This window comes from Syzygium oleosum, unplaced genomic scaffold (genome assembly GCF_021117445.2).
Source record: "Syzygium oleosum isolate NSW1041296 unplaced genomic scaffold, Sole_v2.1 Sole_v2.21, whole genome shotgun sequence".
Lineage (NCBI taxonomy): Eukaryota > Viridiplantae > Streptophyta > Magnoliopsida > Myrtales > Myrtaceae > Syzygium > Syzygium oleosum.
The window spans coordinates 5706855-5726634 of NW_026607505.1; the positions used below are offsets into that span (position 1 = coordinate 5706855).

General features: G+C 41.8%; 2 protein-coding genes across 2 annotated transcripts; both read right to left on the reverse strand.

The window, feature by feature from the left end:
* Positions 1-840: 840 nt before the first annotated feature.
* On the reverse strand, positions 841-15576 carry LOC115671056 (uncharacterized). Its single transcript, XM_030592519.2, has 15 exons — positions 15325-15576; positions 12464-12967; positions 12114-12393; positions 10416-10714; positions 8235-8405; positions 7200-7949; positions 6997-7091; positions 6808-6867; positions 6639-6727; positions 4538-5116; positions 4184-4258; positions 4005-4075; positions 3850-3907; positions 2155-2347; positions 841-1883 (listed from the first exon to the last, which is right to left on the reverse strand). Exons 2-15 carry the CDS (start codon positions 12838-12840, stop codon positions 1177-1179), a joined length of 3804 nt encoding a protein of 1267 aa, XP_030448379.1. The 5' UTR covers positions 12841-12967; positions 15325-15576; the 3' UTR covers positions 841-1176.
* A 2121-nt stretch (positions 15577-17697) lies between these two features.
* LOC115670937 (protein ALP1-like) lies at positions 17698-19576 on the reverse strand. The gene has a single exon (XM_030592345.2). It carries the CDS (start codon positions 19511-19513, stop codon positions 18014-18016), a length of 1500 nt encoding a protein of 499 aa, XP_030448205.2. The 5' UTR covers positions 19514-19576; the 3' UTR covers positions 17698-18013.
* Between the last annotated feature and the right edge of the window lie 204 nt (positions 19577-19780).

Sequence of the window (19780 nt, forward strand, 5' to 3'; positions counted from 1 at the left end):
GGCCCATTTCACGACAAATGTGCATGACACAAATGGCTTCTGACAAAACGAGGAAGATCTTAGTGGTCCTTCTAACTTCTGAAGTCATAGGTTAATAAATATTTAAAAGTTGGAAACAATTTCAATGCATCTTTTACATTGTATAAACATTCGTCAGGCAGAGAGAAACCACATACTAAAGATAAGGTCTCCCAAGCAATGCAAATATATATGCTAAATCGGGAAAGATTAAGCCCAACTCACGCTACTCAGATTATATTTGCAACTGATGCAATGAGTCTTTAACATTTGCTACCTTCAATTAAAACAGACAAAATATCAGAAAGAATTACCAATAAAATGATGAAATCACCTAAAATATCAATACATAGACTTTGACTGTTATCCAAATCTACACATAAGAATGCAATTTGCCGGCAGAATTTTGTTAATGATCCTCTGTCTTTATAGCCAAGTACCTGCAAGAGAGCAAGGCTTTCCAAAATCTGCCCCAACTTAGATCCAGTGAAGTAAAACACCACTTCACACATGGGTCAATAGCTAAAATCTACTAAATTCAGTGTAGACATCAAAGAAAACAAAAATCTTACCATTTACCACGTATTGCTAGGTACAAGATGGCTAGCAAACCATCATAGAAGAAACTTCCCAATCCTAATAAAGAGATATACAGCAGGGACAAGATATTGAGATTAGATATATTGACCCAGCAAAAACGATTAATTCACATTCTACTAAAACTTCGACGGAGAAATGGCAGTTCACCAATAATTCACATCTATTTATGGCCAGTAATTAAAGAGAAAAACACCTTTAAATATGAACATAAATGCAGAGACCTTTCCTCCAATGAAAAGATGATATTATTTGAAATCAGAAATGTATGTACAAGAGGCATTGTACATTCTTTGCGAAGATATAGTCCCTACAAATACTAACTTGTACGTTGAGCAAGATCTTTACATTCAGGGTCACCACCTTAGTACAGAGGCAAAATCGAAAACATCTGAAAGGCTCACTTCATGATCAACTTCTGAAGAAGACTACAAAAGAATCTATATATCCTAAATTTGTTGACCTGATTGCACCCCTTCAAAGTAGGTTGTTCCTTTAACAACTGCAGTTTGTGTCTTTTTGTCAACAGTATAATTAATAAAACTATACAGAGAAACAACTTCAAACCATCATATTTACGTCTGAAAGATCATCCATAGGAATTTCAAGCCCCATAAAGTCATTATCTTGCAGATTATCATCATCAATGTTCAACCACGAAGCAAGGTCTTGGCCATGGCCATCCAAATCATCGGAAACACCAAGTTCATCAATTCCTGGTAGCTGCAGACTTGACAAATCAATTGGGTCCTCAAGCCCATCAAAACTAAATTTAAGTTTTTCCTTGGAATTACTACTGGCTGTCACTATCTTGGAACCAGAAGGCAATGCTGATTTTGACTGTTCTGATGTTCCAAGAAGTCCATTGATAGATACAGATAATTGAGTCATTTTCTGCTTGGGCTTCGCCTTAGATTTTCTCTCTCCCTTGGCATTAAATACCGCTGGTCGATTGCTTTTATTATTTCCCGTTCTAGACAGCACCTTTCCTTCTCTGTCCCTCTCACTCCTCTTTCCTTTTGTGTTGCTAGATAGAGAAGTTCCAAGGGCTGATGGTGAAGTGGAAGAATTTCCAATTGTACCACCTACAACCTCATGGAGCAACAACTCCCTCTTCTTTACTCTATTGAAGCATGTATCTTCTTTACCAGTACTTTGTTCAGCCACGAGATTTCCAGGCAGTGGCACATCCATAGAATTCATGTCACAATTATCCATTTTTTGACCCATAAGGGACATGGAAGGACTTTGCTGTGAACTCTTGGAGGCTGCAGAAGGGAGGAAGAGCTTAGTTGGTGAACAATAAACGAAGTGGACTTTACAGCATGGGCAACTTGAACAAAAAAATTACAAGATGGAGACTACATATCCTACTGTGAAAATTAGAATATTTATTCAGGGTCTCGAAAGCAGCACAAAATAGATAATAACCAAATAAGTTCTAAGAGAATACCACTGCACAGAGATTGGAATATACTTCTAAGATTCTAACATCCCAAGGATGGATAGAAGTGAAGGGATTTAATTTGGAAGAATTACCTTCCAAAGCTGCTCGACGAGAAGTCCCGGTCAGAAAGATATCCCTAAACAAGGGCTCACTGAAGCAGCTCTCGCCAGTATTTTCATATTGTTTGCAACGGTCTAACGTACGTTTAACAAATGCCAAAGCAGCTTGCTTGGCCATCTTGTTGCTTGAACTCTTCCCACCGGTGGCATTTGGACCCCAGCACATCTAAGAACAAAGTTGATTGTTATTGATGATAGGAAGATACACATGCAAAAAGATCGCTAAAAGTTGATGTACTTATACAGTAATTTCTCAAGCCCCAGTATTCCTCTTGGACTTCTTAGTTCTTCTTGCATTCACTATCGCAGTGAATCCACCATTTCCCAAACAGACAAGAATTACGTAATTTCTCTCCGCTCAATCATTCTCCAACATTCTATTAACGAAGCATAAGAGTTGTTGTGGACCAATCTTAGAAATGCGAGACAGAATTTTTTATTGATACCATTTTAGAACCATATTCTAAAGTTAGAGCTTTTCAGCAATTTGAAGACTGCTTCTATTTTTGAAATACCGTCTTCAACTAGGTCAGATACTTGGTTCTTTTTATGTTTCTTTCCTTAATTTTTTCTTTTCCTTTCGCGTGTGCATGCATGTTTGTGTCTGCTATAGTTGGGGGGAGGATAAAAAGAGCTCGGAACCAAAAGCATGAAAGCATACACAGAATGAGAATAAGTTAAGCCCATCCATCGAGCAAAGTGGGAAGGTAAATGTTGACTGAACAATTTGACATTTCTTGGCACTGAAGGGGGCATGGTTCAGCAAAAATAGTCAGTCTTTTCAATTGGCATGTCAAGTGGGCTAGGGCTAAGAATAAAATGATAAAAGCAATTCAAAGAGGGGAAAAGAATGAACACAGGAGAAAAGGCCATGAGGTGCTTCAGGAGACTCTTACACAGGTAAGAATGGGATCTGATAAAGACTTCAGAAGTTTATTCCCTATGAATTTTTAATTGTTGGCTTAAGTAGAGAAATGGAAGTATTATCCTTCAATATGTAACGCCATATATAATTATTGTTGAAATTGGAGGGCTAATACATCAGACATCTATAGTCCTCATTCTCCATCTATTGGATAGAAAAACCTCTTTAACTCCCCCCAAACCCTCTTCCAATCTACAGTTTCAACTCTTTCAAGGATATTGTATTAGCTTACATGAAATCTTCAACAAAAATCAATGGAGATAATTCCATTTAGGTGATTTTGAGTTTGAAAAACTGTTTCAATGGAACCGTCTCAACAAAAAACACCTTTCCATAACTATTTTCAGCACGACCAGGATGGTCAGAGGGTTTGTTTTATCCCTTATAGCCTTGGTTTTCAGAGCGCTCTAACTGCCTATTAGTCTTTATCAACAATATCATCCAGTTTCCTTGTAATTCCAGCATAACCACCAACGGACAGAAGAATATCTCTTAAGCACTCTACAATCTCTTTCTCCACTCTACAGTTCACAGCAAATAACTAAAAATGTTCCATTTCTAAGCAAATAAGAAGAGAGGACGTTTTGCAAGAACGAAAACAAGGGCCAACGTATATATCCCTGTATACCCATAAAAAAGGAGTCAAAGGGAGTTGTAACTCGACCAGAGTAAGAGGATATCTAGAAACTAAATGCATGTTTACAATTACGATAACAAGAATAATTCACGATGAGGAAACATACCATATACTTCTCGTAAGCCATTACTACAAGCTTGTCCATGGCATGTAGTTCGAACTCCCTAAGCAATCAAATAAATAAACCACCTATAAGTCACTGATGCATCAGAATATCAAGTAAGAGGAAAAATAATGGAATCTGAACCAAAAAAAGGTTACTTTTCTTGAGTATCTCTTGTTTCTGCAGCAACCTTGATCAGTCTTTCCAAAAAGCCTTTGTTCTTGGATACCTATAATAGGAATAAACATGTGACAGCTGAATTACAGATAAAAATGGACAGATTCATCTCCGCAAAAGGTACCCAAAAATAAAGCATACAAGAACTTTGAAAAAGCACCTGCATGTGGTGTTTCTCCACTAATTGCATGATCTCATCATTGACTCCTTTGCTCTCCATTTGATCACCATGAGGCTGGTTTAAAAAGTAAATTTCAGATAAAAACCAGCTAAGCATGATTCAAATGACAAAAGTACTCATCCAGGTAATATATTCCCCCAAGCATATCAGCATTTCACACGGCACAAAACGCCAAAAGACAGAAACATGGTAGATACATAGCATTATCCACAAAAGAAAAAACTAGCGACATAACTATAGCATGAGATTAAATGGAAAAGTTTCCATTGCAAAAAATTTCAGTAAATACATACAGACAAAAGCAATAGGCATTCAATGTACATATGTACCTACCATGGCCTCAGGGAAGATCGCAATACTGTGAACCTCCAGGAGAAGTCTTTCATCTATACTCATGCGATCATATTTAACTTCTGAACACCCTGTGCTCGGCATCATTATTTGGTCTCTGACTAATCCGTTTATTGGATGATCAAAGCCTGAGTTTATCCCTGTCCTTATCATGTCGACAATATCATTTTCATGCTCTTCATGTTCAGGAATGTGAGATACCATATGACCATTGACGGCCAGGGCACTAGAGTACCAATGGTTATGAAGTGGTTGGCACCTAAAACTATTTGATTCCGTTTCTCTATCTAGCTTGAGCCTTGATCCATGTGCATCATTTATGAGGTCATCATTTTCAAAGCTGCCACAATCAGCCTCCTCCTCTGGAATTAGGGCCGCTATGAGCCTCTGACAAAGAGGTATCATGTTTTGATCAGACGCTGCAACTTCCATTTGTCCAGCAAGATCAAGCCCCATCTGTCTTTCTCCTTCAACCAACCCAAACCCATTGGGATAACTACACCAATTATCTGTATCAGTAGCAACAAAATTTGGTGTTTGAGTTGCAGACCCAAAATTTCCCTGTAAATTCATAAGAACAAAAACTTCAATTAGCGAAGTTGCAGAGAAACCAGAAACATCTCTCTTCACACGACAGGACTCGCCCATTTGTATTCAAAGTAACTATAAAAGAACCATAGAAGTTCTTAAGAATATATAAAACATGAGTTATACATTTAAAGGCATATCAGGAAACTCTTTTTATACATCTGGTATTGTCAAAAGAGCTATAATTTCACGTGCCCTAGGTATAGTTTGTCTCCTCCTATAAAATCACTCCTCAGACTTCCAATGATGAAAACCTCTTCATCTCCAAACTGCATCTATTGGGAAAGTTATATAGATAAATGCAAGGAATCTGAGTTTGCATCCCAGTGGTTGAGGTGAATCAATCAATCAATTTCATCTGTAGACCAGCAATTCTTTGATGATGAATTGAGATTCACAGAAACTTTCTCAATTTGCAAGGGTATATTCATGAAGAATTTGGCTCTCATCCAGAATCAGAAGATGAAAATTGGCATCTCTCGGTCATGCTTTCCTACTCCAAATTGAATGAACCACTTAATAAAGTGATCTGTTGAGGATCTCGATAACTAAAATGAACTGACGCAGCCCAAGGTCTACCTTAAAAAATTCCTTCTGGTCCTAGCTTAATCCAGATCTACCTAAAGCATACCTAAGTGCTTTAGACATCACAGAAAGTCACTTGGATGACGAGTGGTTTGGTCCAGTTCATTCCGTTCCGAGGAGAATACTACCTCTACCAAGTTAGTTTATAGCGCTTGGAGCTGTACCAATGAAAGATATTACAAGATAATCCTTGAAAATGTACCATATTTTGAGATGGTGAACTATCTAAATGTATGATGGCAAAAAAAGAAACACACTCTCTCGAACCTACTCTTCCTACAATACGGACACAATCCATATCCAGTCCTTACATGTACTGCATTCAACGCAATCATGGGTCCTCAGCAGCCAACTTAATTTTCCCCTTTGTCATGGACACTTTTACTCTAACCAATCCTTCATTAGTATCAGAGTCCATGAAACAATCATATAATTGAGGAATCCCAAAACCTATACCTGACAATGAATTCCATCTAATCTGCATTTCCCATATTAAAGAAACGAAAAGAGGATAATGAATTATATGCGATGTCAAACATGTTACAGGGTGATCAATGGGCCTGTCCAAGCCCTCTAGGTTGGCAAGTACACATATTTGAGAATTCCATCTACACTAGAGGATTATCAATTTACATAAATGAAAAAGTCCAAGACTAATAGATGAGCTTTGTCATTGAATATCCCACCCGATAATTTTCACACTTCCAACACTGGGTAAACAATAGCAGGCACGTGCTGAAGAGATTTGTCAAGAACAATGTCCTCGTCCAATTGCAATAAAACATCTTACAAAAAAAATTTATAGAAGTGAATATGTAGAATGACTAAGGACATCATCTAAATTCACAACAAATCAGTCAAATAGTAGACTCTTAATAAGTTTTCCAGAAGAGGTAAGAAAGAGAAATGCCTGTTGCTTCAAATAAGCAATGTCTTCATCGAATATAAAACCAAAGACCGCTTCCATTTGCATCAAAAACTCGTTCGGGAACACATGAGCTGCAACCAAAAACCAATCAAGTGAAAACAAAAGGCTAATGCAAATATCGAAGGGAATGCAGAATTCTTCGAACACATACATGGATTAACGACAGCATTGGCAGCAGCCAATAGCTCTTCATGCCCATCATCGGAGCCAACTAAGATAATCAACAAAGAAAAATGTGACGATATCAGAAAATCTGGGTAACATGAGGCTAGCTCAACAATATGTACATTAGAAGTTGGCCAAAAATGAAAAACAAAAAGAACAAGACCAAAAACAATACCCAGAAAATCTGCAGCCACATTGACTGATGTATGCCGTTGACGAGGATAGGCCTTTCTGTCAGAAAGTTTCCTAGACGTTGGACGGCCAGCTTTGCTGTGAGTATGATACAAATTAAGAGATCGTAACCAATAGATAACACCTAAAAGTCTCCTTGCATTAGTTAGAATTCCTAAAAAGAAAAGACTGGAAAGTATGTCGTACCTTTCAGTTCTGTCCAAACCAAGTTTGGTACTTTTAAGCTGTTGTGCAGTGTCCTCATTGCCAAGCTTCTCACTTGATACTGGCAAGAGGGATCTGGAGGAAGTAACACCACGCCCACTCCTCCCTTGCCTTCGGATACCATCTCCTAGGTCATCCCTTGGAATTAACTTATTCTTCCTTGATGATGATACTATAGTTGAAATCTTCTGTACAGAATGGCCAGATTTCTCATCCACTTCATCGGACTTCTTGGTTTTATCCCTCGATTTAAATTCAGCAGCTCCCCCGTCCTCACCTTCTGATAACGGGGTGGAAGATAATGGTTCAGCTTTTAGTCTAACAGGCTGAGGAGAACTGCTCGGCATACGTCTAGGAAACCCCAATCCAATTTCATTTCCCACAACATCGGAACTGGTATCCATAGGAGAGGTTTCATCGTTACTCGGAACAGATGGAACAAAATTTCTTCTCCTAGCAGTTCGGGAAATTTTCTGAGGCCTTGGCCAGCAAGCAACAGGTGGAGAAGAAGATCGCCCTGATGTTGTGCGTTTGCGACTTTGTGCCCCGACAGTAACAGAAGGCTTAGTTGTACAACTGGAGATCTCCCAATCATTAGACACAGTTGGACTGTTGACAACTGGGGACAACTTGGGTGCGACACCAGAACTTGATCTTGGACCTCTAACAGATGCATTCATTCTTGTGCTAGATGTAGGACTTGCAGAAGTTAAATCATCACGGGCATTTGTCCTGGGTTTAACAAGATAGAGAAATTGTAAATGATTACAAAATGTACAGAATGTCAAATCGACTAAAAAGTTAAACTATTAAGCCGTTCTTGCAGTGAGAAAAAGAGAACTCTCATCATGTCAGAAACTTGAAAGTCAAGAATTAAGAAGCTATTAACTAAAACAAACCAAGATAATATGTGGCACAGCAGATTAAACTGATAGGATGCAAATGAGAGCCCGCTTACATACAACAATAATTCGATATCTATGAGCTTATGTCTGAAGCTAAGGCTATAATTCATACTTATTGACGGCTTTGAGATTTATCCGTTCCTTGTCTGAGATAGGACGATCTTTCTTGTCACGGGAACTGCTGTCCAGGTCAGGCTTAGGTAATGAAGTACGTGCACAGAAGCTACCTTGAGAGATAGCTTCTGCTTTTCCAACTCCAGGGGTTCCATTACCAACTCCTGGCCTACATTAATAGGCAACAGAAAGAAAGACTCAGATACATCTAATTGAAGTTTCATAAGAATTACATAGTGGAAGAAAAGAGCTGGCTACTTCTTTGACAATATGACACTTGAGATGGTGATTGCATAATAAATCATAAAAGAAAATGGGCTTCAACTTTGCCGCTGAATCACTTCAATAACAGTCTTTTGCCAGACAGAGTGTTTGACGACATGCAAATAAATATCATGCTCGTGCCCCTACATTGTTATGAAAAATGCCATGCTAATATAACGTCTTTCAATTACTGGAAATATAATGTCTTTCAATTAGCGGAAGTTCCCATTAGGATTACAAGTAGATAAACCACCAACTCCAGGTAAAGATAATCATAACTTGGCTTTGCAGTCTAAAATTGTGAATAAATAAATATTTCGATCCTGTGCAGCTCGAACGGTAGCAAGTAATGCTAAAATCTCTTGTATGTGCAGAAAATTTTAAGTAAAATAAACAAAAGAGGATTTCAACCCTTTCATACAGAATTATACTTGCAAAACACATTAAAAATCTCACACTAAACTTATTTAAGTATCCTATGAACAATGAAGCAGTTGAATTGGTGATGCCCGTGTCGATTTAATGCTGTTAGCTAAGCTAGCCAGGTACCTTTCTCAGGATAAACATGCAAATATCTGTGAAAAAACTAAACTAATTTGAAATGTCCAGTTACATATATAAGCCGACTACAAGGATCCCCGCTTCTAGTCAAGTGAATTAATTATGTAAATTTTCATTTTGTTAGGTGCATGAACTTTCAAGTTTATGCAGTTTATAATATCAGCAGTTAGGATGGCATTTCCACTTCTCCTTCAGATTATCCAATCCCGATGTAAAATCTGAGTCGAGACTTGCTGCCATGGACTCTTCCTCATGCACACTTTCTCTAAAACGAATGCCTAGCATGGATAGCCATATGATCCAGATACAATTTGAGAGTTACTTACAGAATAAAACAGACGCGCATACCCCCAACTCAAAAAACTTTCAGATTTCAATCTTTCATATTTAAACAATAAAACATTATACTGTCCAACTTTATTTTAGAAGGTTAAAAACAACTTCCACTCTCAGCAGGATATGACATAAACACAAGGAAGATGCAGTCAGTGATCAATCCACCATTTTCTTTTAATGCAAAATACAGAAGAATCAATAACATGCCATTGCTTGTAGTATCAAAACCAGAGATGAAAAGGATAGAAATTAAAAAATTTACTAGCGCGAAATATCACAAATTCCTCTATGGGTGCAGATCGATTGCTTCGTTGACCACTTATCAAGTGCCTACAGTGATTTCCATCCTTTGTAGCCAAAGTATAGTCAAATAAACTTTTAGCATTAGCCAGCCGAAAAAATGAAGGTGAAAGAGGATAATCCGTACTAGTGAAAGCCAAAATTAGTCACCTCGGCCATTACTGAGGTTACTGACTGAAACAGCAGTCTATCTACACCAAACTTTTTGCATATCTATTCCGATTAACTTTGCTCACTCCTGCTTGTGACTTGGGCCTTGCCCCAATTGTGGTATTCAGAAATTATTCAGAAATTGTGCATATAACAAATAAATAATGAGTACATGTTTGGTGAAACCTGAAATGCACAATTGTTTTGCAATGATAGGAAATATCATGCACAAAGAATGTTGATCTGCAATGATTATTCTTTTCCCTGGTACTTGAAATATCATTGAGTTTTGTTAACACCATGCTTGGTCTATATCTATTGCTTGAATTTATAAGGATAATGCACTTTTTGTCATTATTATTTTTATAAAAATGAAGAAGAAGAATAGAACCACTAGGAGGCAATCTTCAATAAGAGATTTACAAAGTTGTCTTAGTTCCTGAACTTCTTCCACCAACCACACTCTAGAGTAATGGAAAAGCACGAGGCAGTCATACAGAAATCATTTCTGTGATACTAGCATAACCGAATAAGAAAGGTTGACTATACAGAGAATTATAAGATGTACCTGAACTCATTTGGCTCATTATTCAACTTTGGTCGGGCATCATTAACAGATCTTTGCTGCATTCCTTGTTTGGAATCCCGGTAACCATCAGCAGGTTTAGCGGAGATTACACTCGGTGGAAAATCCAACTTTATTCCAGACCGCTTCTTCTTCATTTTAGACTTTTCCCAACCATCAACGCTGATTGACAGTGTCCTTTCCTCACACTGAGAGGCACCACTATTTGCTAGCTTAGGCTGTTCCCTTTCCCTATCAGCAGGCCCGAATGGCCTTACTGATGTATTAGCCCGTGCATCCGTCTATATCAATCCGAAAGAAAATGTCAACCCACCCAATGTAACAATAGAGCAGAAAACTTTTGCAGATCAAAAAGACCAGTAAGCTAATGACACCACACAAAAAAAAGTACAATCCACAGTTACCATTTACCCAATATGATGAGCAACATCATGAACCAAGAGCACACATAATAAGGCCTTACTGATATTCCTAGAAAGTAAAGTAGCAAGATACTGATTTATTTGCCAGTAAACGCGCTTCAACCAAATCAACCCAAAATAAAGAGTTGGGCGGCAATTTTTAACACAAACTAGAGCATAATTCAAATATGACACTATACTAGCAGGGTATGGTCTTATACTAGCCTTGTTCAGGTCCTAACAATGTTAAATAAAGAGGCGAACTACTGGTTAACAAGCGTATCCATTTATCTATAAAAAAATAGAATTAGCTTGTTTATCATAACAGTGTACACGAAAATTATTTATCTGCATTCGTTTAGCGACAAAATTAGCCATCTTGGCTGCCAAGGCTTCAGCTTGTAGAGGATCATCATTGTCAAATTTGCAAAGGTTCCACAGCTGTGACGTCTTCGCCGACTGCTGCTATTAAGCCATAGGGCCACATTGCTACATCTCCATTTGGTTTTACAAAACCAATGAGGAGGAAGAGACAACTATAATCGAACTCAATTTATTTGGTTTTGGATTCTATCATTCACAAATACTCGTGTGATTATGTGCTATATCGATACTAACTGTATTCACATTAAGTAGACATCTCTGTGAAACATTTGGTTGATAAAAAGAATAAAAAATAAAATAAGAGAGAAATTTGGAACCTGGAACGACCCTAGAACTTGTGGATTCCACCGGTTCCAGTTTCAGGGTGGTAATAGGGCAAAAGATAGGCTTCAGGTTCAAAAATTAGGAAACAGGGTCCATAGGGTAGGTTCAAGGTAAGGCAGACACCCTAGCCACCTTGGAAACTTGACAACCACGGCAATTAACATAATGGGTCATGTTTCAAATGGGATCTGGACATGATAAATTGAAAATGTCGAGCTGGAATGATTTATTTAAGTGTACATTTTTTACTTAACACCACACAAACAGAGTCCGAGCACACAAATTGCCATGGCATCCCAAATACAATGGATGAAAGAAAATCTAATGGATGCAGAGTTTTAAAACAACCGGCAATATTAGTACGAAATAATTTCATCGCAACTAAATAGGTGAAAAATAAATAACAAACAACATGATAACCAGGGCAGGAGAATTGTCATTGTTGAACATATTAGCTTCATTCACAGCAGAACTAGCAGATCACCAGCCAGCACTAAGAGGCCAAATGCAAATTATAGCTAAAGCACAATCAATTCTCTAAATTATTAAGATAGCTCAACGGAAAGTAAACCTTTGGATCCACTAATGAGGTCCGAGTGCGTTTATTTGGAACCGATCCTTTAGTCCGTTCGTCTGACTTTTGCAGACCAAGCTCAAAACCAACAGTGGTGGTGTTATTTTGGGTTCCTATCTTAGCAAGGCCGGATCCAGCCATAGATCGGTCACTTGATATCATGGCACCAGAGCGATCGTTGATAAAAACATCAGAACGAGATCTCTTCTTTCCAGATAGACTCGGGAAAAACTTGTTTAGTTTCAATAATGCCTCGCCAAATATTCTTGCTCGTTCCCTGCCGAATAAAGCACTTTCACAAACTGATCCGATTTCCAATTTTTAGAATGAGATACACAACGAATTACCTGGCCTTATCACGCAAACCAGTTACGATCCGTTTAAGCTCCTCCAGAGATGGCGAACCTAATAGCTTGCCTTTTGAAATGCTTGAAGGAGCATCATCAGCTGAAAAGCCCAGAGCACTTAGACCGCGTTTTAAGTCAACCTGTTTATTAGACCTATGATCCGCAGCCTTCGAATCAAATTGTAAGGATTGGAAGAAATTCATAACTTCCGTCTTTGTTATTAAAGTACTGTTCCTTAGCATTGAATTCTCCATGCTCTCACGAAAGCTGCCTGACCTCTCCATCGGAGATGCTATGTGGGATCCACGCGACCCACTGCCATATAGTGACCTATCGGGGCTGCTAGAAGACAGATCAAATTTACTGGATGATGCCATTGCATCAGCTTCTCTAATTCATCAATGTCACATATCTGATCAGCAGACTGAAACATGACAAAACTGCAGTGCTGCCGGACATATGGATCAGTTATATGCCCTCAAGAAAAAGGTAGAACTGAGTCACCTGCAAAAATTAGTAGGAAAGCTAAGCGTCAATAACTTTGAAAGAGTATAACACTGCTTCTATCACTAAGGTTTGGACTAATACCAAAGACTAATATATGACCAGCATTATGAGCAGCATGAGCGAAGTCCAGAAACTGCCAATGCTGGTTCAACCGACAAGAAGTTCGAAAAGTTATCTTATTTTAAAGAAAAGGTCTGATATGTACAAAACATTCTGTCTAAAGCTGTTTATCCAGTACCAGAAAATCTTCAGTCATCTTTCATTGTTTGGATAATCACTTCACTAAATTTGACAACAGATTCCCACGTTAACTTATAATCTTTGTATTATATAAATGATTATTCAGCTCAATCTAGTGCAAGAGATTGGAGAGAGCTCTTCAGCAAGAAGTACAACAATAAAACAAGAAACTGCTGATACCAAGAATCAGGAGATGCCATAACATTACTGAATCTGTGTAGCATAATACTAAGAACTATTTCTAATAAGATGATTGCTGTTAAGGAGAAATTATTCAACAGTGTTCTGAACATCAACTGGACTGTCCTTTCCGGCCATTTATTCAACCGTGTTATCTCTCTTCTGCCATTGAACTTTTCTTAGTCTCAATTTGATCACATGCCGATAGTATCTATCATGTAATATGCTTGATTACAAATCAGCAATAAATGCTTCATTTTTTCAGGAAAAATGACTAATGAACAAGGAAAGCACCAGTGCACTGACATGAGTACACAACCTATTCTTGCGGTTAAATAAGTTGAGTCAAATACTCAGCATCCTAAATTGCAGATGCGTAAGTTTTTATTCTGCAAAAAATTGTCCTGATGTCCATTTACTTGTCTTGGTTTCAGTTAAAAATTCTTCCACTTCACTAGCACGTGTGCTTTCCATTGCTCTTAACATCATTCTGTAACTCCCACTTCCACTTTTTATTTCGATATGATCAGTTCACAATTACTATGAGCCGAAACATCAGGGATGCAAGATCCTATAATCTCTCAGCAGAGGAAAAATTATAGGACATCCAATCTGCTCAACTGGAAAGCTTATCGACCCTAGTTCCATAATTTACTACATTATCCTCGTGTGGTTCTTTAGATCTTTTCTGTGCAACTTGTAGATGCACAAAATGTCTTGCTCTTCAACATTTCTTGTTCTGAGTATCAGCACTGTAACTTCCCAAAAAATACCCATCGAAAGAGATTTTTCCACTCGTGCAAAGGCATGCTATTAAGCATGAGACTTGGGCTAGAAGCAGAAAGTTGAAAGTTGAAAGTTGCTTCCACATTATATGTCTAAAATCTCATCAGAGTAGTCATAGCACCACACATTTTTTGGTCCAAACTTTTGTAAATTGAGATCCCAAAAACAAGGAGCTTCCTGGCACTCATTGGATATACCGGCATCTAAAGATGATCTAGATAACCATAGTGGGCCACATTCAAACCCCTATCTGCCTACACAATAAGTCAAACAGACAGAGAAAAGTCCATGTCAATGCGATCAAACATCAAGCAAAAGAGCAACTTTAGTATTTCCCATTAAGGGCAAGAAATTTAAGTTCTCAGCCCGATAATGCTATCAATCGACTATAGCATCTAGCTCAAACACTGTTTCACACTTGACGAAGCAACTAAAGCCCAAATAGCCAAGAGAAACCTAAATGCATTTCAACAGGCGCTCGATGGTTTCTTTCCTTATTCTACTGCCGCTACAATCCTCATCAATAATGTAAATAGAAAGTCTAGTTCCCTCGTTACCCTTCAACTTAAAAACTAATACTAAATATCTATTATTCCACAAACTTCAGCACGACGTCAGGATGCAACCAGTCGCAGCAAAAAAATTGTACTTCCTCATGCTTGCTCCCTATCAAGCATGCACGACACGAGCATTAACACTTTACTCCGGAAAGATCACATTCTTTTTCCTCTATTCGGGCCAATGACAGCTTCCCTAAAACTAACTCCCCTTCTCTGCTCAGTTCAAGTTCAAAACCCCTCCCCCCCTCTCGTCCCACCACTTAAATCAGAGAGAACATTTCCACACACTCAAGATACTCCACCCCCACGGAACTTGACCACCACGTTTCCTCGGAATACACATTCATCCAAACTCCAGTCCAATCACAGCTGAACACGCGAAGAAACCCCGTCCAAAATTACACCGAGCATCAAAGCACCGCCGCACCGGAAAACCGTCGAATTGCAGATGCCGCCACTCGAATCAACGGAAAATGCCGGAAACAAGTGCCCGGAATCCAGCTCAACGCACCGACAACCAGCTCTCGATCGGAGAATCAAACCCTAGAACTTCAATCAAGCTGAGCAGCTAATCAATGCAGAATTTACCTCTCCAATCGCGGACGCCGGAGGGAGGGAATCAAAACGGAGGAGACGAAACGAGCTCGCTCGATTCCGGCGAAGGAATCGGAGGAGGAGGGGAGGGAGCGAGCCGGGCGCGGCCGCCGACGGGAAAGCGGGTCCGAATTGCGGGTTCGGAGCTCCGAATCGGAGAGGTTCGTTCGTACGAAGCTATGGAGGTCGAAGCCACCCTTCTCCTTCCCCCTGGAGTTTTTGATCGGCAATGAACTGGCCCGCGCCGGAATTACGCTCTTGCCCTCGTCCGGCTTCGCTAATAATGGAAAATAAATTCCGAGTGCCCAGACATTTCTGGAAATTTGGAAAAATATTTCCGGCTCATTTAAAACGGGGACTCCCCATAGCTCATGGGTGTTATGCTATATACCAAGATGCAAGTTATCATCCTATAAAAAATAAATGATTTTATTATTATTATCACAATTCTTCTTCTTTTTTTTGAGGATATTACTTGAGTTTTTCACTGTAGCCTTGCCGTGCTAAAAAAGTTTCAAACACCTCAACACTTTTTTCTCCGCCACGAAACATTTCAATGCTTAACTATGTATACGATCCCTAACTAGTAATTTCGTGGCCTGTCACAAATGGAAGTTATAGAGACCGTTATCTTTAACGGCCGTAAAAGTTACGAATGTCCCGGAAATAAAAAAAAAAAAAAGGTGCTTGAATTGCAGTTGGAAGCTCTCGAGCGAATTTCTATTTAGTGTTGATAACAAATTGTGAATTGATTTCTCAATATAATCTCTTTCGTGTTTATTGTTCACGAGGACCCGTGTCGTCATGCAATTAGATGAGCATAATGGAAAAAGCAATACTGAATGATGCAAAAAAGAGTGTAACCAATCTAATGATTCTCTTTCGACCAAAAAAATCTAATGATTCTCATCAAATCAATGGACATGTTGGGATGCATAAATGACTTCATTTACAATAGTCTAAGGAAAAAGGGAACATCATTTGTATGCAGGTCTTTTAGATCCCGTATATTTAAAAGAGTTGAGATGCATATAATTTGAGGGTGATTCTTCGTACAATACGAACACACTCAAAAACTAAATTGATCTATCAATCTCAGTTTTTAAAACCAAGCGTCGTGACTAACACTCCGTCAATTCCTTTTTAGCTTTCGAAATCTCGCGGATTACATAAATCGTATATTATCTACTAAATTTCGCGAGAGGTAATTATACTTCCTCTTATTTTCGGTATCCATTCACATAAAAAGAGGATTTTCTCCCCCGAGTTTCGAGGCCAGTAATTTTTACCATTTTTATTCGAAATTACATCAACCCGCATTCGATTTCCCACGGGAGCGCAAGAGATGGAGATCTCGTCCCCGGGCGTTCCTTCTTTTTCTTTCCCCCTTTCCCTTTTTCGGAAAAAAAAAAAACGAACTCAAAGGAAATTAGCAGTAACTGGAATTAAAGGGCTGGAAGCGCAGCTCAGTTTCACGACACATACAACAGTCGGATGGACCCGGGAACGAACTGGATTTTTAGGTGTTTTACCAGTAATAAAAAGTTCAACGGAAAACTGCCATTTCGTCAAACAAGGTGTGTAGTGACAGCAACGACCGCGAGAAATAGTTTTGTTTTTCATTTATTATTTTTACGTTTTTTTGTTTCGGCCCATGTTTTTTCCTAAGAAGTCCACAACGATCAGACCGTGTCTCCATTTCATGGGCCGTACGCACTTAGCATCTAAGCAAAGCAATCTGTCCAGACTCCCATTCCTTCCGGCATCTGAGCCCGGGGTTTTCTACAATCTCTCGAGGGACCAATTCACCCTTCTCAAAAGCGTCTTATCCCGGGTCCGTCTCGCCGTCTCGCCGGTCCCGGTCGCTCGATCGGACGAACGAAAAAGTGCTCGCGGGTTTCCTTTGGCGGGGGGGTCTTCCTTTGATGGGTTGCTCTTTTGTCGAAATCTAAATGCTTGGTTTCTTTTCATTACAGAAGTTCGTCATCTCAACTTCTTCGCAGCTTCCTAACACATTCCAAGATCTTCAGATATTGACTGACCCCCTTCCGTTCTCGAACGTTTCGACAAAAACCCCCCCCCCCCCAAAGCATAAGCAGATGATCGCATTGAAGACGAACCGTGCGAGGGCAGTAAAGAAAAGACAGGAATTGTCGATTGATGGTGATTCATTTCGCCCCCCACGAAACTGTTCTGCCCGGCGGTGGTCGAGATCTCTCCGTCGGGGGGGAACATTTCCGTGGAGGTCCCGTACAAAACCGGCATGGGCCACCGGCGGCATGTTTATCTATTCATCTCGAGGCTTATTGTGCCTGCTGAATAGGTGCATTCGGGCTGCTAAGCAAAGAAGGCTCAAAGCAAAGGGAAGGCAAGAAAAATCATAATTTTATTTTCAACACATGGAAAAAGAATATGACCGGACCTAAAAATACATCGGAGGAGGCCTCAAAAGAGAGAGAGAAGAAAAAAAAAGAGTGTAGATCCTATGGTTTCCGACCGGTATCGTGCCGTCATTGCGATGCTTTTACTTTCCGATCGGCCGGCGAGAGGACCGGGACCGATCGTCCCCGGGGGAGCCATAGACTCAACCCGAGAGAAGAGCTCTCGAGCTAGCAAGGAACGTCAATGAACAAAAAGCTCACGGAATCACTGTACAAAAAACACACTGCACGCCAAAGACAAACTATAGGAAAGCGGTCACGGCCGGGCCGTGGTGCAACAGATTGTGGGCGATGTGCTCCCGGGCCTGCTGGGCCGTCGCCGACCTCACCGCGTTCTCGGCCACCATCTCGTCGTCGAACAGCTCGAACTGCTCCGCCTCCGTCACCGGCTCCTCCCGCGACTCGCATATGTTGTGCAGTATGCAGCAGGCGCCAAGCACCACCGGCAGGTCCTGCAGCTTCACCTCCGTCCTCTTCTGCAAGCACGCCCACCTACCCTTGAGCCTCGCGAAGGCCTCCCGCGCGACCCGCTGGACCGCCCCGACCCGCTCGTTGAACTCGTGCTGGGCCCACGTTTGGTTCTTCTGGGTGTACGGCACGAGGACCCAGTCCGTCAGCGGGTGGCCCGAATTGCCCACGATCCAGACGTCGCGCAGCAGCCCCCGGCTCGCCCTCTGGTGCAGGGCTGACTTCTCGAGGACCTGGTCGTCCGGCAACGAACCCGGCCACCCGATGCAGATGTCGGTGAAGGCGCCGCGGTCGTCGACGACGCCCTGCACGGTGATCGAGTACGACGTCCTCTGGTTCCGCTCCGTGTGCCGCTTGTTGTAGTAGTCGGCGACCCGGGCCTTCGGGGCGATGATCGGCACGTGGGTCGTGTACATTGACCCGGCCACGTTCGGGATGCCGGAGAGCGACTCGAACCGACGCTTGATGTGGCCCAATTGGGGCTCGTCGGGCCACTGCAGGAACTTGGGCATCAGGACGTCCTTGATGGCCGCGCACACCTCGAGCACCAGCTTGTGGCAGGTGGAGATGCCGAGCCCGAACCGGTTGGACACGAGCCGGAGCGGCTCCCCCGTCGCGAGCCGCCAGATGCAGACCGCCACGCGCTGCCGGACGGGGACGGCCTCCCGGAGCGCCGTGTTCTTCTTCGTGACGGCCGCGTCGAGCTCGTCGCAGATCATGTCGAAGGTGGCCCTGCTCATCCGGAACGCCGCCCGGAACTCCTCGTCCGTGACGTCGGGGCGGTTCAGGTTGTCCCACCACTCCTTCTTGCGGTCCTTGACCCACAGCCTCCGGGTCGATCCGGCCACCGGCTCGACCGGACCCGGGGAGCCACTGTTGCCGCCGCCGCCGCCGCCGGCAGCCGGCGCGCGCCGAGCTCGCTTGCCGCCGCCGCCGTTCTTGCTCTTGGCCTCGTCCGGAACCGCGGGAACCGGCTTCTGCTGCGGGGGCTCGTCGGCCCGGACCCATTTCTGGTCCCCATCTTCCGGGGCGTCGAAAGAGAAGAGGGAGGCGAGGAGGTCCCCTGGGGACGGGGCGAGGGCGGCGGCGGAGGGGGCCTTGTCGCCGTCGTCGTCGTCGCCGTCGTCGCCGTCGCCGCCGTCGCCGTCTTCGAGGCGGCGGCGCTTGAAGGGGTGGGGGAGGAGGTCGAGGGCGTCCATGTCGTGCTGCTGGAAGAAGGCGAAGATGTGGGAGAAGTCTTCCTGGGTGAGGAGCGGGGAGGAAGAGATTTCCATCGTCGTTACGGGGGAGAGCGAAGGCGGTGGCGGTGGCGGTGGCGGTGGCGGTGGTGGGTTTGGAATGGGGTGGGAGGAGGAGGAGGGACTGGAGTTTAAATACGGGCGGAGGGAAGCGTGTGCGGCCGTGTGAACGCGGTGGCTTTGACGGCGGTTTGACTCTCTCTCTCTCCGTGTGGTGTTGACCGCTCTGCAGCTGCAACGTGGGTGGGGCGAATAAAAATGGAAAAAAAAATGGAAAAAAAGAAGGGTGCGAGGGAATTTTCA